The sequence below is a fragment of the Chelonia mydas genome, chromosome 1 (assembly GCF_015237465.2).
Source record: "Chelonia mydas isolate rCheMyd1 chromosome 1, rCheMyd1.pri.v2, whole genome shotgun sequence".
Classification (NCBI taxonomy): Eukaryota; Metazoa; Chordata; order Testudines; family Cheloniidae; genus Chelonia; species Chelonia mydas.
In genome coordinates, this window is record NC_057849.1 from 183,191,050 (window position 1) to 183,209,013 (window position 17,964).

Sequence of the window (17,964 nt, forward strand, 5' to 3'; positions counted from 1 at the left end):
GTGGTATTGCACATGCTTGTGGATCATCATAGTCATTTCAGGGACATCAGAGCGGGATGGTCCGAAAAGGTTCATGATGCACGCATCTTCAGGAATACTGGCCTGTACAGAAAGCTGGAAGTAGGGACTTTCTTTTCAGAACAGAAGATTCCAATTGGGGATGTTGAAATGTACATCCTGGGAGACCCAGTGTACCTCTTACTTCCATGATTCATGAAGTCTTACACGGGAAACCTGGACAGCAGCAAGGAGTGCTTCAACCATAGACTAAGCAGGTGCAGAATGATCGTAGAATGTGCCTTTGGCAGATTAAAAGCACACTGGCACTGCCTTTATCACAGGTTAGACCTAAATGAGGAAATTACCGCCATGATCATAGCAGTCTGTTGCGTGCTCCATAATATTTTTGAGGCTAAGGGTGAAGAGTTTCCCTCAGGGTGGAGTGTGGATCGTCTGGCGGCTGATTTTTAGCAGCCAGAACAAGGGCTATTAGAAGGGCACAACAGAGGGCTATTTGAATCAGGAAGGCTTTGAGACACCATTTTGACAGTGAGCTCCAGTAATATGTCTTTCTATACAGCACTCTGTCATGCTTTAATTTGCCGCCTTGTATGAACATTTTGATGATTCCTGACCGTGATTTGTACTCAGCAAATAATCAAACTACCACTGTGTATTCATTCCATTAGCATCCACTGTGTGTAGGAGATAAATAAAGATAGGTTCTCTTTTAAAGAGTATATTTTTATTAAATACCAATTAACAACACACACAAGGCTTGGTGAGAAGGGAGATAACAGTGAAGAACAAGTCTGCTCTTATAGCTGTGTGTAAGTCCAGTTATGTTGGAAGCTGTACAAAGGGGTGAAGTGAATGGGATACCGAGACGGGCCGGGAAGTTGCAAGGAATGTGTAGGAGCAGTTTGGGGAGGGCATGGAAAGCAGTTCTGTAACGGCTGCAGGGGGCACTGAGCACACATGAATTCAGCCTGCAGCATTATTAGGGACTTCAACATTTCCATTTGCTCCTCCATCACTTTTATCATCCTCTCCTGGCCCATTAAAATTCGCTCCTGGCTTTCCTTTTTCTCCTGTCTCTCTATTTTATAATTTTAGTTTAAAATCTTTCTCTCTCCACACCGTGTTCTTGGTTTTCGGCCTTTGAGGATTGGAGCACCTCTCGAAACATGTCCTCCTTGTTCGCTTCCGTATCTGGCAGAAGGCACTCTGCCATTGTGTAGGGGGTTCCCCTGAAGGCCATATCTGCAGAAGCACAAGAAACGATAAACAGAAGCATGATTGTTAGTGCATGCACAGCATCAAATTATAGTAAAATGCACCTTTTTAAAAACACAAATCAGTTTCTCACTGTCCCTTGGCAAGCACAGAGCTCGACGAATGCCCTAAACATGGTGAGTTAGGCCTTGGGAGCGCTCAAAATGGGGCAAAAGATCCCAGATTTTTTTAAGGGGATCACTGCAGGCAACTAGGGACAATGTTGTAAATTCTGCCACCCTTTTCCACTGGTGGGGGTCACTGAAGCTGATATGTCACTCCTGAGGGTAAGCAAGGATGCAAATGTGTATCTCCTGCATGTGTGTGGCTTCAGACCAGGTTCCTATACTGCTCGCCTGTGTGCCGCTTTGATCCCTGCACAAGTGATTGCCAATTGGCATGGGAAAGTTTCCTGCAACGGGGGAAGGAACAAAGTAGCTCTGCCAAGGAACCTTCGGCAGAGGATTGGAGCGTACCTCCAGAAAGTTTCCTAGAGATCTTTCTGGAGGATTCTTGTGAAATCTTGGTGTGCATTAACACACAGTTCCGCTGCACTGCTTAGCTGCACGGGGGAATGTGAAGTACATGCAATCACAGCTAGTCTTGTACGTTTCTATCCCATCATCCACTTCTATAATATACAAAGCAAAGGATAGCTCTACCTCATAACCGAGCAGCATCAACTCAAAAAGATCACTTACCAGAACTCTCCTCTCCTGCATCATACACACCAGAGACTGACTGCTGGGACTGACTAGACCCTTCCGGAGTGGAAAAGAGGTCCTGACTCGCCACACCAGCAGGCAACCCTGAAGTGTGTCCACATCATCCTCAGACTCAACCTCCTTGTCCACGACTTTGTCCTTGGGGTTGAGTCCGCTGTCTCGAGACCCACCAAAGTATCCATGGGGCTCTTGGCAATGTAGGTGAAGTCGCCGCTGAGAATGATGTCCAGCTCCTTATAGAAGGCAGATCTTCAGCGCAGCACCAGAATGATGGGTTTGACTACCTTGCCTTCTGGTATGCCTGCCTCAGCTCCTTTATCTTTGCATGGCACTGATATGTGTCCCATTCATAGCTCTTATCCAACATGCCATGAGAAATCTGACCATAGGTTTTGAAGATCCTATGCCTGGAGCTGACTGGGACTTAACAGCCTCCTCTCTCCACAGTGCTAGCAGATCCAAGAACTCAGGTGTGCTCGAAGCAGGCGAGTGTTTGCTGCGTGGAACTGCCATGGTCACCTGGGAAGATGTGATGTGAGCTGTCCACGCCAAGCAAACAGGAAGTAACATTTCAAAAATTCCTGGGCCTTAAAAGGGGGAGGTGTAGAAGCCTATGTACTGGGTGCAGGGCAGTGGAGTTCGAACTGCTGATCAGAGTGATCAGGATGGGCATTTTGGGACAACTCCTGGAGACCATTTACAGCGACATAGCCAAGCGCAGTGTCTACACTGACACTTTGTCTATATAACTTTTGCCACAAAAAGCTCTGCGTCTCTTGTCGAGGTTGTTTTATTTTGTCGGCAAAGCAGGAAAGTTTTGTCAGCGAAATATTGTAATGTGTACACCCCCAGTGTTTTGTCAATGAAAGCTGATGTTTGTCGACAAAACTCTGTAGTGTAGACAAGGCCTAATCCCAAGGATTTCTTGAGAAAAAATAACATAACCACCAAAAGACAAGTACAATCTACTTCCGCAGTCACCAGATGAGTAAAAGCCTCATGATTAGGATGGAGTGAATAATTGCTTTGTTTTGTTATTGTATGGGGGCTGAATCAAAAATCTGAGGGGGTGGGGGGGAAACCAGCTACCTTAGTTTGTTTCTAAACCAAAACTGATTTTTTTTTAGTTGCTGAAATTGAAAAAAATCAACGTTTTGGGGTGAACAAAACATTTAATTTAACCCAAAATTAATTTTTTCAGTGGGTCATTTCAGGTTGTTTTTGGGTGTGTTTTACCCTAGCTTTGTTTTTAAATTAGCTACATTTTGAAACAAAACATTCACAATTTTTGTCACCGAAACTTTTGCCAAATTGAACCTTAATTTGTGAATAGCTTTGGTGCTCTGAAAAATGCATTTTTCAGCAAATTATATATTCACAAATTTTTTTTGCCAACTTTACTCATGGTCAGTGGTGGTAAAGGCAGTTGAGAGATCTGATGACATCAGCATGGACACCTAATTTTTATCCGTCATCAGTATATCTCCAGGTGACATCACCAGACCAGGCTGAGCCTTTCATCTTTAGGTCACCAGTTGGAATTCATTGCAGGTCAGTAAAAATGAAAAGTCCATTACTGTGAGTTGGCTGAGTGATTTATTAATTGCAGCTGGAGTTTCAGTCAAATTTTCAGACAGATGTCCACATCATAGAAACCACCACCACAATTAGAGCTAATTGGAGAGTCTCAACAAAGGCACGATGGATTAATTGTGCCCTCTTGCTCTCAGTGGTCCTTGCGGGGCAGGGTTGAAGCACATTGACTAAGTGTGGGGAAGTTTGGATCGCTACTGCCTATGCTGAACCTCTTCTATGCATAAACAAAGGGCTTTGTTCTCCATGAATATCAACCCTGAACATTTCATCGCCACTGTATTTTATTTCTAAAATGTTTTAATTAACAAATTAAACATTCTCCAATTAACTTTTTTAAAATGAAAATGTTTCTTTCCCACTTGGGATTTCCCCCCAACCCCTAAAAAGTCTGGGATTATTTCCAGGGTTCAAAATCTGTTTCCTGCCCTCACTCCTTTACAGTCAGCGACAAACATCAGTGGTACCTCTGCTGTCTGGGTGAGGTTCATATTTCTGCGAAGTGCAGTATCCGTCGCTCTTTTCTTCCCAGAGCTCATAAAGGTCAGGAACTTAGACTCAGAAAACACCTCATGGAGAAGGGGATGAAGCCCCAGTCAGATCAGGGCCGGGGACCCCGCCTGGTGCATTATTCTCACCAGGCTGGCAGTGCCCCTCTGAGCACGAGCTCAGGAACAGAGTCTAAGACTGTTACACCTAAGAAGGCTTCACATCACAGCAAAGGTCACTTTCATAGATATAAGGACAAGGCATCTTTGTCTAAAACTGCTACAAAAGAGAGAGGATCCCTCCTTGACCCCATCAGAATCAGGAGAGCATATGGGCACGAAGACCTTAGTCATGAGTAAATCTTCTCAATAGGAGCAGGAGGCACTCAAAGATATGAATCCAGTGATTCTGACATCCTCTCTAATGGTGAAGGCTTGGGATAAACAGCTCCTGGTGTTCCCATCTCTTTCTAGTGCCAATGTGGTACTTGTAGCAACCCTGCCCTGGAGGGAGCCAACTGCCACAGTGACCAGGGAAGCTCCACATCTGACAGCTCCACCAATGGACGCTTCTCATACCTCAGGATGATCAGAGAGCTGCATCCCCCCCAGAAGACATCTTGGTCTTTTCTGTCTACATTCACCCCTCCTATTTAGACAGTCTTTATTCCAGGACATTAATACACCAAAAGAAAGGAATTTCCCAACGAGGCAGAGTCATTCTCGTATCCCAACTCCCCAGTCTTGAGGCGCAACCAACAGTACCATCGGTTCTGCCAGAGATAAGGGATCTGGCTTTCACTTCAGATGAGTCTGAGGCCCCTGCAGGAGTGTCTTCAGCATCGGGCAGAGGTGGTATGAAAAGATCAGGGTTCCAACCTCCAACCAAATACAGTTGGCCAAGAGAGAGGTGGTACCCTATGCCAAGGGGTCCATCTCCCCTAGCTAACCCATTCTAGTGACACTCAGGATTCATGCAGGAGTTCTGTTTGCCATCGCCTGGACATCCACAGCCAACCCCACTGGAATATTTGGAAGGGGAAGGTGAGTCAGGTCCAACAGTTCTGGGAGCAGTCTCATCATCTTCACCAAATGAGGTGGTTACTCTGTCTTCTCCGTCCCGTCCAGGTGACTTTAAACAGTATCAAGAGCTCCTGCCTAGGGTGGCTGCAGAACTACAGATTCAGCTTGAGGAAGTCCAGGAGCCTCACCACAGTTTTAGACATTCTGCAGCCTTCCAGTCCCAGTTGAGTGGCCCTCCCCATCAGCAAGGCCATCATGGACCTGGTAAAGAGGGCTTGACGCACACCTGCTTCTTGTGCTCCCACTCCTAAGAGAGTTGAGAAGTGCTACATTGTTCCATCTAGGGGGAGAGCGTTTTTGTTCTCACTCATTGCCTAATTCTTTGGTGTAAGCGGCTACAGAGTGGTCCATGCAACAGCACCCAAAGACTGCTCCTGCTGATAGGGAGAAAGGTCTTCTCTTACACCTCTCTCGAATTCAGGATCTCAAATTATTAGGCATTCTTGGCCAAATATGATTTTACTAATTATAATTTTTTGGAATTCAAGGACAAGCTCCATTAGGAGGATAGAGCCTGCTTCCAGGCCTTAGTGGATGCGGGAAGATCGGTAGCCAAAATTTCCCTCCAAGACGTGGTGGATGTGGCAGATACTGTATCTAGGGGGATTTCTACAGACATGCTTCTGAAGAGTGACTTGTGGTTACAATTCTCAAGTTTCCCTAGAGAGGTGCAGAGTACCATCCAAGATCTGCCCTTCTATACGCCAACCTAATCCATGAAAAAATGGATGACTCTATACACTCCCTCAAAGACTCAAGGGCAGCGCTTCGTTTGTTGGGCATTTATACCCCTGCTGCTAAGAAAAAACACCATAGATTGGGCATAGGCCAAGACCCCCACCTCAGCCGTTTTACCACCAGCATCCTCAGGCCACTGTGCAAGAGACAAGTGTTTATCGACCCAGGAACCCAGCCTCTGCAACATCCACCACCACATTATATGCTAAACCCTGAGCAAAGAGTTTCTTTCGATGGAACTGTTGAGACGCAAATTCCTTTATGGATTCCGCTTCATTCCCCTCCTCTGATATTTGCAAGTTGTTTTACCCAATTTGCTGAAAACTGGAGGGCCCTAACTAAAGACAAATGGGTATTAGATTATTCATGGTAGGTATCTGTTCAAGTTTCTGGTACCTCTTACCACAAACCCCCATTGTAGTTTCTTTTCAGGGACCACTCTCACAATGAGATTCCACAACAGCAGGTAAACTCCCTTCTCCTATGAGGTGCCCTAGAGGTGCCACCTCAACATCAGAGGAAGGGATTCTGTTCCCATTACTTCATCCCTAATAAGAATGGGGGATGGAGGCCAGTTCTCAATATGAGACAGCTGAACAGGTTCATTCAGAAACTAAAATTCCACATATCCGTGGCATCAATAATTTCCTTGTTGGAGAGCACGCTGTTTGCTGCTCTTGACATGAAAGATGCATATTTTCTCACAGACATCAAGCCAGCTCACTGGAGATTCCTCTTCGATCAAGAGCTTTACCAATTCAGAATCCTCTTTATTCGTCTAGCAAGGGTCTTTACAACAGTTTTTTCAGTAGTGTCAGCTTTGATGAGAAGAGAGGGATTTATAGTCTTCCCTTACCTCAACAACTGGCTTCTAATGGGCAGTTCTTACAAGACAGTCCAGGGAGCAACCAGTGTTCTGCTCAGTCTTCTGCCTCCCTGGGGTATCTGTCAATCATGAAAAATCCACATTGACCACCAGGAGGTTCATACATTTTATAGGGTGAAGTTGAATTTGACTACAGAAAGAGCCCATCTACCTCTTGAGAGGTTTCATGCCATTAACACTCTCATGCATCAGGTCATTGTCAGACCTAGGACGTCAATCAGAACTTGCCTTTCACTCCTTGGCCACTTGGCCTTATGCATACATGACGCCATTCGCCAGGCTTTATCTTAGCTGCCTACAAGCCTAGATTCTCTCTGTGTACTCACCAGAGAAGTTCAAAATAAACAGCAAAGTGACCATTCTGCAAAGTTTTAGACTCTCATCCAGTGAACAAAACTGGAGAAGATTTAGTCTGGAATTAGTCAGCCATCACGTAACCCTGCAGCAGCATATTTATCAGAGGTGCAAAACTCCTTAGCAGACTGCCAAAGCAGACATTTTTCTTTAAATCAGTAATGAGAGATACATAATTTGGTTCTCGATGATGCCTTCACTCAATGGGGTACACCAGCCTGGGACCTTTTTGCCTTGTGGGAGAACAGGAAACTTCCTTGGCATTGCTCCAGAGCTGCCCTGGGCAAAGGCATAATGGGAGATGCCCTGCTGGTGTCATGGAACGGTTGCCCGGGGTATGCCTTCCCTCCCATCCCATTCATACCACAAGTTCTATGGAACATCCACTGAGTCTGAGCTTGAGTCATCCTGATTGCATCAACTGGCCAAGGCAGTTCTGGTTTACGGATCTGTTGAAGCTCTCAGTTCATGTTGCTGGACCTTCTAACACAGCACAAGGGCAGGTTCAAGCACGTCAGTCCAGGACCACTGCAACTCAAGGCCTGGTTTTTGAATGGGTATCAGAAATAGAGCACTCCTGTTCTACAAGGGTGCAATACATCCTTAACCAAAGCAGAAAAGTCTCTACAAGGAGCTGTTACTCAGCAAAATGGAAAAGTTTCTCCTCTTGGGCTCACTAATGCAGTTGTCTCCAGAATCCACCAGGATCCCTATCATCTTAGAGTATTTACTTACCCGTACATCTTTGGTTCGCACACTCAGTTCTCTGCAAGTATATTTAGCAGAGATCAGGACTTTCCATCCTCCTGTGGATAATGGTACAATATTCACTCATGCTGTCACATTTAGATTTCTGATGTAGATTCTCAGATCCTTTACACCATTTGTGAAGTTCACATCTCAGTGGAACCTCAATTTATATTATCATTGTTCACTAAACTCCCCTTTGAGCCTCCAGCCATATGATCTATGGCCCATCTGTCCATGAAGGTGGCCTTTCTAATAGCCACAATGTCAGCCAGAGGAATCAGTGAGCTAGGCACGCTCATGGTGGTCCCACCATATACTACATTCTCTAAAGAAAAGGTGTCATTACAACTCTGCCCTAGATTCATTCCTAAAGTAGTTTCCGAGTTTCATATGAGTCAGTTAATCCACTTATAAGTATTTTTCCCAAACCACATGCCTCAGATGAAGAGAAACGGACATATTCTAGGTGTGTGAAGGGCTTTTATATGCAAAGAAAAAAAGATGTTAGAAGACACCTTAAACCATTTGTTTCCGTAGCAGAGTGATCAAGGGGTCGAGCTGTATTGGCACAGTGACTTTCAAAATGGATATGAGCTAGTTTGTTACCAGTTAGCTCATATCTCCCCCCCCCCCCCACCACCACCACCACCACACACACACACACACCTGAGGGACTCATTCCATTAGAGGGCAAGCTACTTAGACTGCATAGCTGAGAGACTTACCTCTCCTAGAGATGTATAGGGCAGCTACTTGGAACTCTTTATATACCTTCACAAGATATTACATTCTGGTCCAGTCATCAACTGTGTATATAGCTGTGGGGTCAGCAGTGCTACGATCCGCTATCACTTCTGTGTCCTCTTACCCACCCCCTGTTGACTGTTGCTTGTTGATCTCCCACGTGTGGAATACACATAGGGACCTTAACTCAAAGAAGAAATGGAGGTTATATATCTGTAACTGTGGACATTCTTTGAGATATGTGGTCCCTATCTGTATTCCAGTACACACCCTCCATCTCCTCTGCTGCGGATTGTTTGAACAGTGGTACGTTTGGCAAACTGGAGAGGCATCAGCTCACACCATCTTTTATGCCCTTGGTTCAGTGCATGAGGAGAGCTATGGTGCGTGTATGGGCCAATGGACACTATTTGCAAAATATTCTCAACTCAGGCTAATGGTGCACGTGCGTATCCCACCTGTGAAATACAGATAGGGCCCACACATCTCGAAGAACCTCCAGTTACAGTAACTCCTCACTTAAAGTCATCCCAGTTAACGTTGTTTCATTGTTACGTTGCTGATCAATTAGGGAACATGCTTGTTTAAAGTTGCGCAGTGCTCCCTTATAACGTTGTTTGGCAGCCACCTGCTTTGTCCACTGCTTGCAGAAAGAGCAGCCCGTTGGAGCTAGCTGGTGGGGGCTTGGAACCAGGGTGGACCGGCAGCCCCCCTATCAGCTTCTCGCTCCCCTAAGTTCCCTGTGCAGCAGCAGCCCAGCAGGCTATCAGTTGCTGGCAATTCAGCTGTCCCTCCCCCCACCGCCCCGTGCTGCTCCTGCCCTCTGCCTTGGAGCTGCTCTCCAGAGCCTCCTGCTTGCTGGGGGGGCTAATGTCAGGGTGTCCCTCTCCCCCCTACTCCTGCACCCCGCTTACCCCATCTCCATAGAGCAGGGGACGCACACGACAGGGCTTAGGACGGAGGGACCTTCCTGGCAGCAGCTGCTTGCGGATTAACTTAACAAGGTGGTGCACTTAAGAGTGGTATCAGCGTACTTAAAGGGGAAATGCGCATCTGTCTCTCTTAGACAGAGAGACACAGGGTGTGTCTCTCTGTCTGCCATCCTGTCTCCCCTCCCTCCATTCGTGCTGCCTTGTAGAGTGTGAGGCTACATTAACAACGAGTTAACCCTTGAGGGCTCAGCCAATTGCTAGTTCATCATTTAGCAGTAAGACATTCCCTGGGAAATATCCCACCCTCTGACTTCACCACCTCAACCAAGCTTCACAATCATCATCGCTGTGTACAGTATTAAATTGTTTGTTTAAAACTTATACTGTATGTGTGTATGTGTAGTCTTTTGTCTGGCAAAAAAAAAAAATTTCCCTGGAACCTAATCCTCCTCCCCCTGCCCCCCATTTACATTAATTCTTATGGGGAAATTGGATTCACTTAACATCATTTTGCTTAAAGTTGCATTTTTCAGGAATATAACTACAACGTTAAGTGAGGAATTACTGTAACCTCAATTTTTGTGGTGCAACCTAAAGAATGTTCAGTACCTTATCTAACATTTGAGATATAATTACTCCTTTCTAAAGATTAAGTCTCTGTTTTATATTTGCAAGTGATTGGATATATTTCTTCTGTTTGTTATACTACTTTAGTCTGCTAAAGCCATTTCATTCTTCATTCTAAAGGGATGTTCCAACAGCTGAAATGTATTGTGCAGAGTGTAACATTTAATCACCTTCATCAGTGGCTTCATTTTATTTTTACTTGGCTCTTCAACCCTCAGCTGTCTACTAACTGTTTAAGTACCAAACCAGAAAGGGAAGACCAATTGACACCTCCAAGGCATTAAGCCGATAGTACTATCATTAGATGAAACACTTTCTACATATAATATAAGCGCAGCCCCAGTCAGCTCTTATTGTGTCTGCATCACAGGCAAAGTAATGCTGCAAAAATAGCCTATTCAAGCCCAAATTAATGGTGCTAAATTTGCAACACCATTTGCAAACTGAGGACACCATCAGAGGACACAACCGCATCAATCATACCATCAGAGGCTCATTCACCTGCTCGTCTACCAGTGTTATACACGCCATCGTGTGCCAGCAATGACCCTCTGCCATGTACATTGGCAAAACAGGACAGTCCCTACATAAAAGAATAGACACAAATCGGACATCAGGAATGGTAACATACAAAAGTCACTAGGCGAACACTTCAATCTTCCTGGACATTCTATAACAGATTTGAAAGTAGCTATAGTTGAACAAAAAATCCTTCAGAAACAGACTTCAAAGAGAAACAGCAGAACTAACATTCATTTGCAAATTTAACACCATTAATTTGGGCTTGAATAGGGACTGGGAGTGGCTGGCTCATTACGAAAGCAGCTTTGCCTCTCCTGGAATTGACACCTCCTCATCTATTGTTGGGAGTGGACTACATCCACCCTGATCGAATTGGCCCTGTCAACACTGGTTCTCCACTTGTGAGGTAACTCCCTTCTCTTCATGTGTCATTATGTAATGCCTGCATATGTGATTTTCACTCCATGCATCTGAAGAAGTGGTTTTTTACCCACGAAAGCTTATGCCCAAATAAATCCCTTAGTCTTTAAGGTGCTACTGGACTCCTTGTTTTTGTGGATACAGACTAATACGGCTACCCCCTGATACTTGACCCTACGCTTTAGAGGAATGCAGGGGAATTGTGGACTGAGAATTAAAGACATTGGAGATGTCAGCCTTTCATCTATCTTCTTTTTTTTTTTTTTAAGTGCTTCATTTCAGTCAGCTTCTAAAGTTTCTGAAACTATTTGCCAAACCACCTCTTTTCAGGTCTCCTGCAAGCGCAGAATCTCTTAACGCAACTACCTCAGCAAAGCCAAGCCAACCTCCTGCAGTCTCAGCCAAGCATCACCCTCACCTCACAGGTCAGTTTTCCTCCTGAAGCTTTTCAGCAGTTCTTTGGGGCACTCAAACTAATGTGCAAGAGGGGCACATATATGTTTGTTGCAAGAATGGAAGTTGAGCTACTTAGTCGTCTCACTTTTCTAGATGGCTACAATACAACAGAAGTGCCAGCTCCAGTTATAGTTATCTGTATATTAAGGCTGCATAATAGTTTCCCTTCAAATTTTCCTGTTTTCATTCACTCATAATTTACCAAAACGTTTCCTCTTTGGACTGAAATTATCCATGCTTGGCCTTTTCCTGAAGGTGGAAGTTTTTAGTAATTTGAACAAAAATGGTTGAGTCAGTTTTGAGCACAAGTAGAGTGGTGGACAATACCCTTTTCCCATTATATTAAATATTTTTGCAACCTTGTTTTTAATAGATTTAAAACCTAAAGGGCTATATGTTGTATTTGGCATGGAAATAGTCCTCATTGAGTAAAAGTGCCTTTAATTGTTCTAATGAAAAATATTTTTGATTTGACAAAATTATAAGACTGAAGACTTCATGTTATATAGAGTAATTTTTTAATATACTTTACACAGCTAAAAGAGGCTATACTATTCAGGAGTGTGCAGTTAATTTAGCTGCTTAATTGGCAGATGTGTGGGGCTTAAGGCAACATGTCCATAGGAACATTTGCATCAATTCCTCCATTTCTTTATAAGGTTCTCAGAGTTCCTAAAACTTACAGGAAAAGGGTTGAGGGCTTCCTAAAGTGTGCAGGAAAGGGTTTCTCTCCTGGAAGTTTTCCAAAGATCCTGGGGCAAAGTGGTCTATTTTCTAGCCAAAGATATTGTTGCCAATCTTTTGCAAGTCAGCAGAAGAGTAAAACTAATTTTTAGCTGTTTTTCCATGATTTATATCTTCAAAAAAAAAAAAAAAAAAGAAACGTTTAAAAACATTGTTTTAAGCTATTAAAGCTCTACGGTTAATCTTTCAAAACTCTGGAAAAGTAATGTTAAAGTGCCTGCAGCTTTAACTATGCTTGCTTCTGTTTGTGTGTTACTGTAGCCTCTAATTATATGATCACATATTATTTCTGAAAAACAGACTATTCACATAATGTTTTTCTTTTAATGCAGGTAGCATTTTGTAGCACATACTATTGCGTCTGTTACAGTCTGTGAAAGTGCCATATATGAAAAGTACATAGTACCTGTACTTGTATTGCTTACTACATTTTCTATATGCAATGTAGAATAGTGGAAATTAGCTATTCTAGTTCACAGCTTGGGGAGCTTCACATGTCCCTAACAAAGATTTTCTCTAATGTGTAACATAGGGGGAAAAAAAGAACTTTAATAAAAATTTAAGGGGGAAAAAGTGTGCGACATGTATCTACAGTTCTTGAAAATATTGTATATTATCTGAGCAATAATATGTGATCATGTAATTAAAGACAGTGAGCTAAATCCTGCCCCCCCAAACCTCCTGCTCTGCATTGCAGAATATCACTAGCACTAACCAAGTAGAAAGCCAACTTAGTGAGCCAGTCGGAGGTTTAGCTTTGTAGGCGATATGGCTGTCGCACTGAAGTGCTATGGAACGGCCGTTTGGAGGCTATTACCAACCAGCGCAATTTAGAGCGGTCTTGAGGCTTCTCTCTGTTGCATTGGGGGCATAAACAGCGTCAGAATTGGGCCGAGGACATAGAAATGGCGCAAAACCATCTTTGCCCAAGCCCCTCAGCTGCAGTGAACAGAATTTGGCCAAAGGAGGATTCAGCTCTGCATTTTAACAATGCATACACCCAAGGAGGTGGAGTAAAGCACTCAAAGCTCAAGAAATTCCAACGTTCAGATTGTGTGCAAAACCTTAACTGTGAAACCCAGATGTTCTCTTAATATATTTTGATTGTGTGAAACCTAGCCTAACTGTGGTTTCCATAGCGCGCACACATATCTCAGGCTCTTACTGAGGCCCTGTATTCCTACTTTTATATTGGGAAATGATCTTTATAGGCTAATTGTCAGGAATAGCAAACTTTTCAGTAGTTTCCTAGGAAACTGTGTGGTTATGCTGGGAAAATCAGAGACCTAAAAGAAATTCCTTTCTGTGAGTTTTTATTTTTTTAAGAGGAATTATTGCCGTATAATGTCTCCATTATAAATACTCTTCTTGTTAGCAGTCTCAGCAGAGGTGCCAAAGAGAGCAAACTGCTCTCTCCCCGCCCCGGAAGTGGTGCCTCCGGGACGAGGTTGTGTCACATTCACAAGGGGAAATGTTAGGGATATTTGTGTTGCTGCTGCCTCTGCTAAGCTTGTTCTGAGGAAAAATAGAGGATTTGGGTCTGTAGAGCTGTCAACTTGATGCTGCACCCACAGTAAATTGAATTTTAAAATAATTAAAGGGGATGAATGCCAAGCTCTCCAAAAGTGTTGAAAAATATTAAGAGTAACGTTGAACTGTTCTTGGAGCAGGCAGAAGGCATTAGTAAACTGGTACAGTATATCTTTTGTTTTTCCTTGGCTGTTTTTGACAGAGTCCTTCTTGAAAGACTGTATACTAATATAGTACAGTGGATTGTGATGGCCTTTATTTGAGCAATGTCAATAAATTTGAGAGCACTTTGGGATTTATTAGAAATGGTAGATATATTACTATCCAACCTGTCTCCTGTGGGAATCTGGACTCCTGAGTGAGATTGATTTCCACTATTTTGTGTTTTAAAAAAAAACTTTTTTTTCTCTTCCTGTCTCCTACCCTCAACAGCCAGCAACCCCAACACGCACAATAGCAGCAACCCCCATTCAGCCACTTCCACAGAGCCAATCAACACCAAAGCGAATTGAGACTCCCAGCTTGGAGGAGCCCAGTGACCTTGAGGAGCTTGAGCAGTTTGCCAAGACTTTCAAACAAAGACGGATTAAACTTGGATTCACTCAGGTAAAATTGAGTAACCCTATACCTCCCAGTATAGGGTTAAATCAGTTTTCAGGTTTGGAGGTTGGGGACAATAGCACCCCTTCTTAGCAGTGCCTTCTTAAATAGAATTAAGCTCTCGTCTTTCCCTTCTGTATCAGAAAAGAACGGAAGAGGCCATACACATCTTACTCGCTCCCTTGTTGGTTTTAAAAGGTAGCCATTTTCCCAGCAGGTGCATGAATTTACCAGCTCAGGCTGTCATTGAATGTGGTCTGTTCAGCCTAGAAGATTTAAAAAAGATAGGTCAAAACACTTTAAAAGCTGCTCTCGGAAATGCAACCTCTCAAGTCATATAGCACACTTAACCATTCTAAGTATTTAAAGATGGTGTCAAAACTGTGATGAAGCTGCTTTATATGTTGAAGGGTTTTATCATTTGAACACATTTTCCTATTAAATATTAATGATTCTGTATTTGAGGTTTAAGGCTTGCAAGGGTCCGCAAATGAGAACTCAAATGGCAGAGGAGAAATCTTAAAAAGATGATCCAGAAACAAGTTGTGAAAAGACAAGTTGAATAAGAAAATAGTAAACTTGAAGAACACATATGAGGTTTGATCACCACTCTGGAATAGTGTCCACATTGAATACGCTGAAGACAAGCTTATCAATCTTTCTTTCTTTCACCAGGTTCATATGTAAATAATTGATGATAAGAAAGGAACTGTTTTAGAGTTAGAGCAAGGAAGTAGGTGCCCGGACTCCTGAGTTCTAAAAAACCCAAACAAAAAAAACAAAAACAAAACCCACTTTTGCCGTTAAGTATTTAGCAATGTTTAAATGAAGGTAGAGGAGCAAAATTAAGGAAAAGCAACTCCCATCCTACAGAGCACGAACCAGAGCAAAGGTTCACTAGTCTGCTTACCTAAAGCCTGGTGGTGAAATCCGTTTAGGTGGGTGGAGTCAGAGCACAAGAACCCATCAGGATGAGGCTGAAGGAAGTAATTTTGAATACTGTATATTGAATATTGTTGGATGAAAGGTGCTATTAGTAGTGCAAAGTAGGATTATATGTTCTGTTATCCTGTTGCTGAGTGAAGCTGTGCTTGGATCCAGGAGTTCCATCTTGAAAAAAATCAAAATTAAGTGTTTTTTTCCCCCTTAAAAATTAAAATCCTCTGTCCCTATCAAGAAGTCTGGTAGCATGCTGTTAAACATTAGCATGTTTTGCTAGAAGGAGTGAACAAAAATCAGAAGTCTGAACTCAAAGCAGCCAATCCAATTTTTTGTGAATTCAGAATAAGTGAACCTGCTGTAGCTGAATGCATGTGTCCATGGTCAGATTTATTTTTCCGATAACGTTCTAAATGCCTGAAAAATCAGGGTTCACAAGTTCCTGCCAGAATCTTAATTACCGCACAAGAACAGGTTGTTCTTAGTAAGATGAGTGTTTTGTTGGCACGAGCATGCTTCAGTCTCTCCCTCATGAGACTCAAATATTATGGTGATAAGCATAATCACAAAATGGGGAAGAGATGGCCAGCCCTCTGTGGAGATAGAGGTGGTTAGGGACTATTTAGAAAAGCTGGATGTGCACAAGTCCATGGGGCCGGACAAGTTGCATCCGAGAGTGCTGAAGGAATTGGCGGCTGTGATTGCAGAGCCCTTGGCCATTATCTTTGAAAACTCGTGGCGAACGGGGGAAGTCCCGGATGACTGGAAAAAGGCTAATGTAGTGCCAATCTTTAAAAAAGGGAAGAAGGAGGATCCTGGGAACTACAGGCCAGTCAGCCTCACCTCAGTCCCTGGAAAAATCATGGAGCAGGTCCTCAAAGAATCAATCCTGAAGCACTTGCATGAGAGGAAAGTGATCAGGAACAGTCAGCATGGATTCACCAAGGGAAGGTCATGCCTGACTAATCTAATCGCCTTTTATGATGAGATTACTGGTTCTGTGGATGAAGGGAAAGCAGTGGATGTATTGTTTCTTGACTTTAGCAAAGCTTTTGACACGGTCTCCCGCAGTATTCTTGTCAGCAAGTTAAGGAAGTATGGCTGGATGAATGCACTATAAGGTGGGTAGAAAGTTGGCTAGATTGTCGGGCTCAACGGGTAGTGATCAATGGCTCCATGTCTAGTTGGCAGCCGGAGTCAAGTGGAGTGCCCCAGGGGTCGGTCCTGGGGCCGGTTTTGTTCAATATCTTCATAAATGATCTGGAGGATGGTGTGGATTGCACTCTCAGCAAATTTGCGGATGATACTAAACTGGGAGGAGTGGTAGATACGCTGGAGGGGAGGGATAGGATACAGAAGGACCTAGACAAATTGGAGGATTGGGCCAAAAGAAATCTGATGAGGTTCAATAAGGATAAGTGCAGGGTCCTGCACTTAGGATGGAAGAATCCAATGCACCGCTACAGACTAGGGACCGAATGGCTAGGCAGCAGTTCTGCGGAAAAGGACCTAGGGGTGACAGTGGACGAGAAGCTGGATATGAGTCAGCAGTGTGCCCTTGTTGCCAAGAAGGCCAATGGCATTTTGGGATGTATAAGTAGGGGCATAGCGAGCAGATCGAGGGACGTGATCGTTCCCCTCTATTCGACACTGGTGAGGCCTCATCTGGAGTACTGTGTCCAGTTTTGGGCCCCACACTACAAGAAGGATGTGGAAAAATTGGAGAGAGTCCAGCGAAGGGCAACAAAAATGATTAGGGGTCTAGAGCACATGACTTATGAGGAGAGGCTGAGGGAACTGGGGTTGTTTAGTCTGCAGAAGAGAAGAATGAGGGGGGATTTGATAGCTGCTTTCAACTACCTGAAAGGTGGTTCCAAAGAGGATGGCTCTAGACTGTTCTCAATGGTAGCAGATGACAGAACGAGGAGTAATGGTCTCAAGTTGCAATGGGGGAGGTTTAGATTGGATATTAGGAAAAACTTTTTCACTAAGAGGGTGGTGAAACACTGGAATGCGTTACCTAGGGAGGTGGTAGAATCTCCTTCCTTAGAGGTTTTTAAGGTCAGGCTTGACAAAGCCCTGGCTGGGATGATTTAACTGGGAATTGGTCCTGCTTCGAGCAGGGGGTTGGACTAGATGACCTTCTGGGGTCCCTTCCAACCCTGATATTCTATGATTCTATGGTATAAGAAACTGTATTGAATAGAATAGTGTTGCTTAACTGAGGATTTCTAGTTTGTGCTCATCACAGTTGTGACAATTAGCCTGCCTTGCTGTGTCATTGTGAAATGATTATGCAGCAGAAATCAGGATTTTTAAGTTAAGGGTTAAGTCTCTTTACTGACACTGTCCTGAATTTGTACGGTGGAGGAAAAAGCAGACACAATAACTCAAGGATTCTATTACCAGCCCTTGCTTTTGAGCTTAGTATCACAATCCCAGTATAATACAAAGGCAGCTTTTTGTATTAAATTTCCCTTTATTTAAAAAGAACAACCAAAAAACTGTTCTGAATGGCATAGTATTTACTTGATTGATCCATTCTTATTCTTTGAGTA

The 17,964-nt window shown here is 43.6% G+C and overlaps 1 protein-coding gene across 8 annotated transcripts in view; it reads left to right on the plus strand.

The window, feature by feature from the left end:
- Positions 1-17,964, plus strand: part of POU2F1 (POU class 2 homeobox 1) — a 188,055-nt gene that overhangs the window by 130,407 nt on the left and 39,684 nt on the right. For all 8 annotated transcript variants that reach the window (XM_043538438.1, XM_043538444.1, XM_043538440.1 and 5 more), the window contains 2 exons: positions 11,468-11,562; positions 14,300-14,473. In XM_043538438.1, the coding sequence (XP_043394373.1) occupies positions 11,468-11,562; positions 14,300-14,473 (269 nt within the window). The remainder of the gene's footprint in view (positions 1-11,467; positions 11,563-14,299; positions 14,474-17,964) is intronic.